This window comes from Colobus angolensis, unplaced genomic scaffold, assembly GCF_000951035.1.
Source record: "Colobus angolensis palliatus isolate OR3802 unplaced genomic scaffold, Cang.pa_1.0 Scaffold254, whole genome shotgun sequence".
Classification (NCBI taxonomy): domain Eukaryota; kingdom Metazoa; phylum Chordata; class Mammalia; order Primates; family Cercopithecidae; genus Colobus; species Colobus angolensis.
This window is the reverse complement of record NW_012115755.1, coordinates 851,384-852,015: the sequence shown is the minus strand read 5'-3', so window position 1 is coordinate 852,015 and position 632 is coordinate 851,384. Positions and strand designations below refer to the sequence as shown.

At 66.1% G+C, this 632-nt stretch overlaps 1 protein-coding gene across 1 annotated transcript in view; it reads right to left on the bottom strand.

The window, feature by feature from the left end:
- Positions 1–632, bottom strand: part of LOC105515143 — a 17,100-nt gene that overhangs the window by 15,621 nt on the left and 847 nt on the right. Inside the window, exon 2 of the mRNA XM_011946887.1 lies at positions 285–518. Coding sequence (XP_011802277.1) covers positions 285–518 — 234 coding nt within the window. The remainder of the gene's footprint in view (positions 1–284; positions 519–632) is intronic.

Below are 632 nucleotides of genomic sequence, written 5' to 3'. Positions count from 1 at the left end.
GGGCCCGGGCAGCCCCAGGACCACAGGCGGAAAATCGCAGGCGCGCAGGCCGCCCTGCCTGAGGAGGAGGGCCAGTCTGGCCATGCGCCCACCCCGCTCATCGTCCGCAGGAAGATCTGGGGCTGGCACAGGCACCCCGCGGCCACCAGACTGGCTTCACGGATGGCCTGGCTTCAGCGCTGAGGCTCTGGCCATGGGGGCTGCCTGGCTGGTGCCTGGCTGGTGTCAGGCAGCGGGAGAGGCAAGGACAGTCTGGGGTTGCCCCTTCCCTCACCTGCCCCCACCGCTTCCCGTGCCAGGACTGGCAGTTTGCAGCTGCACCTCTGGCACTGGCGCGGGATAGCAGAGCTTCCCTTGAATGGCGTCACATTCTACCTGGTCTGAGGGTCCGCTCTGCCTGGACACCTCTCCGGATCCTGGGCCCTGGCGCTGGGCAGTCCACACAGATTCGAGACTGAGCGGCTGCTGGTGGGCCGACCGCCTGACTTCGCCGCCTGGGCGACTGGCTCGGGTCTGGTCTGGGGTGTCCAGCCGCTTGCAGACCGTTTATTCCCCGAAGAAGACCACCAGAGTCCAGAGTCAAAGCCAAGCGGCAAGGATCTTTAATGCAAGTTCGAACTTGGTCCCTCCGT